Source organism: Ascoidea rubescens, assembly GCF_001661345.1.
Source record: "Ascoidea rubescens DSM 1968 unplaced genomic scaffold ASCRUscaffold_54, whole genome shotgun sequence".
NCBI classification, from domain to species: domain Eukaryota; kingdom Fungi; phylum Ascomycota; class Saccharomycetes; order Ascoideales; family Ascoideaceae; genus Ascoidea; species Ascoidea rubescens.
In genome coordinates, this window is record NW_017962966.1 from 155 (window position 1) to 1,526 (window position 1,372).

At 35.2% G+C, this 1,372-nt stretch overlaps 1 protein-coding gene across 1 annotated transcript; it reads right to left on the bottom strand.

Annotated features, from left to right (window-relative positions):
* Positions 1-673: 673 nt before the first annotated feature.
* On the bottom strand, positions 674-1,372 carry ASCRUDRAFT_144648 (uncharacterized protein). The gene has a single exon (XM_020189213.1). It carries the CDS (start codon positions 1,310-1,312, stop codon positions 797-799), a length of 516 nt encoding a protein of 171 aa, XP_020044102.1. The 5' UTR covers positions 1,313-1,372; the 3' UTR covers positions 674-796.

Sequence of the window (1,372 nt, forward strand, 5' to 3'; positions counted from 1 at the left end):
AAATATTTTTCTGCCGATTTTTACAAAACTAGACTGAAAAACCACACTATTTATTACTTGGAAAATTCATTAATTGAGATACAGATATATAATTCTTGAAGTTGGGCATGATTGCACTTTCTAAAATCTTTTTTCATGATTTAGAATCTTTGACATTCTTCCCAGAACCATTAATTGTTTTGAAAAATTGATTTTTCCAAGAAGATAAAGAAATGAATTTATTTAAAATCGAGTTCTTGGGCCAAGCACCAGGAAACCACATTGCGTTCCTTTTAGAGGTTTCACCAGGAAGGTTCAACTTGTATCATGTTAAAGGCTCTCCACCTAGAGGATTCAGATTCGACGTAAAATATGATTATGATTACGAGAATTCTTTTACCTTCATTCGAGATTCATTGTGTTTCATTAAAACAATCACCTATAGTGAGGAAGTATTTGAGTCGAATCTTCGAAGCGTCCCGGTTCCCCGTCCGGCATCAATGCGTGATGTTATGCGAGGAAGGTATGGCAATTGCCGCACCTGGTATCAGGCTGCATTAAATGTGATTTAGATCATATTTTGGTAAACCGATTTCTTCAATTGAATTAATTCTTTGGTCAGATCTATCACTGCAGCATTTCGAATCACAGGTGCTAACTTGGAAAAATGTGTTATTTATAAGTAACAAGATTAATAAATTCCCAGCTAATCTTTTTCCCTCTGTTTTACACGTAGCAAGTGACTTGACGAAGATATCTTCATGTTCGAGAATCCTTATTCATTGGCAATGGAAATAGATTAGTGAGATAACCTCCATTAACCAAACATTAAATTTAGAATAAGGATGTAGATAAATACGGTGGTTTTATTCACTGGAGTACTCAAAACCAACATGGGAGCCTCCATTTCTCGTGACGCAACTACAAACAATTTCATCAAATCCCAATATTCAGGTAAAAAGCCCATAGACTCCCAATCGATTAAAACGACACTCATGTCATCTTTGACAATAATATTGGTGACATTCAAATCTCCATGACGAAGGCAAATGATACTATCAGTGGGTAGAACAAGCTCTCCAAATTTAACTAACCTTGAATCGTCTGACATATATGAAGAGATATGCTTGTTGAACGCCCTTTCAGATTCAAACTTCAAGTGGCCAAACAATGGATCACGAAAACTATTACCATCAATTCCACATATTTCGTTTGATGTTTCTTTTCTTAGTTTATTCAACTCGTTTAGAATATTATCTGTAACAGTCTGTTTCTGCTCTTCACTCAATTCTGGCCANATATCACATAACGTCTTTCCAGCAATATATTCCATTTCAATGTAGAACTTGGAGTCCTTTGTGTAATAGTCATAGATCTTGGGACAAGATACTTT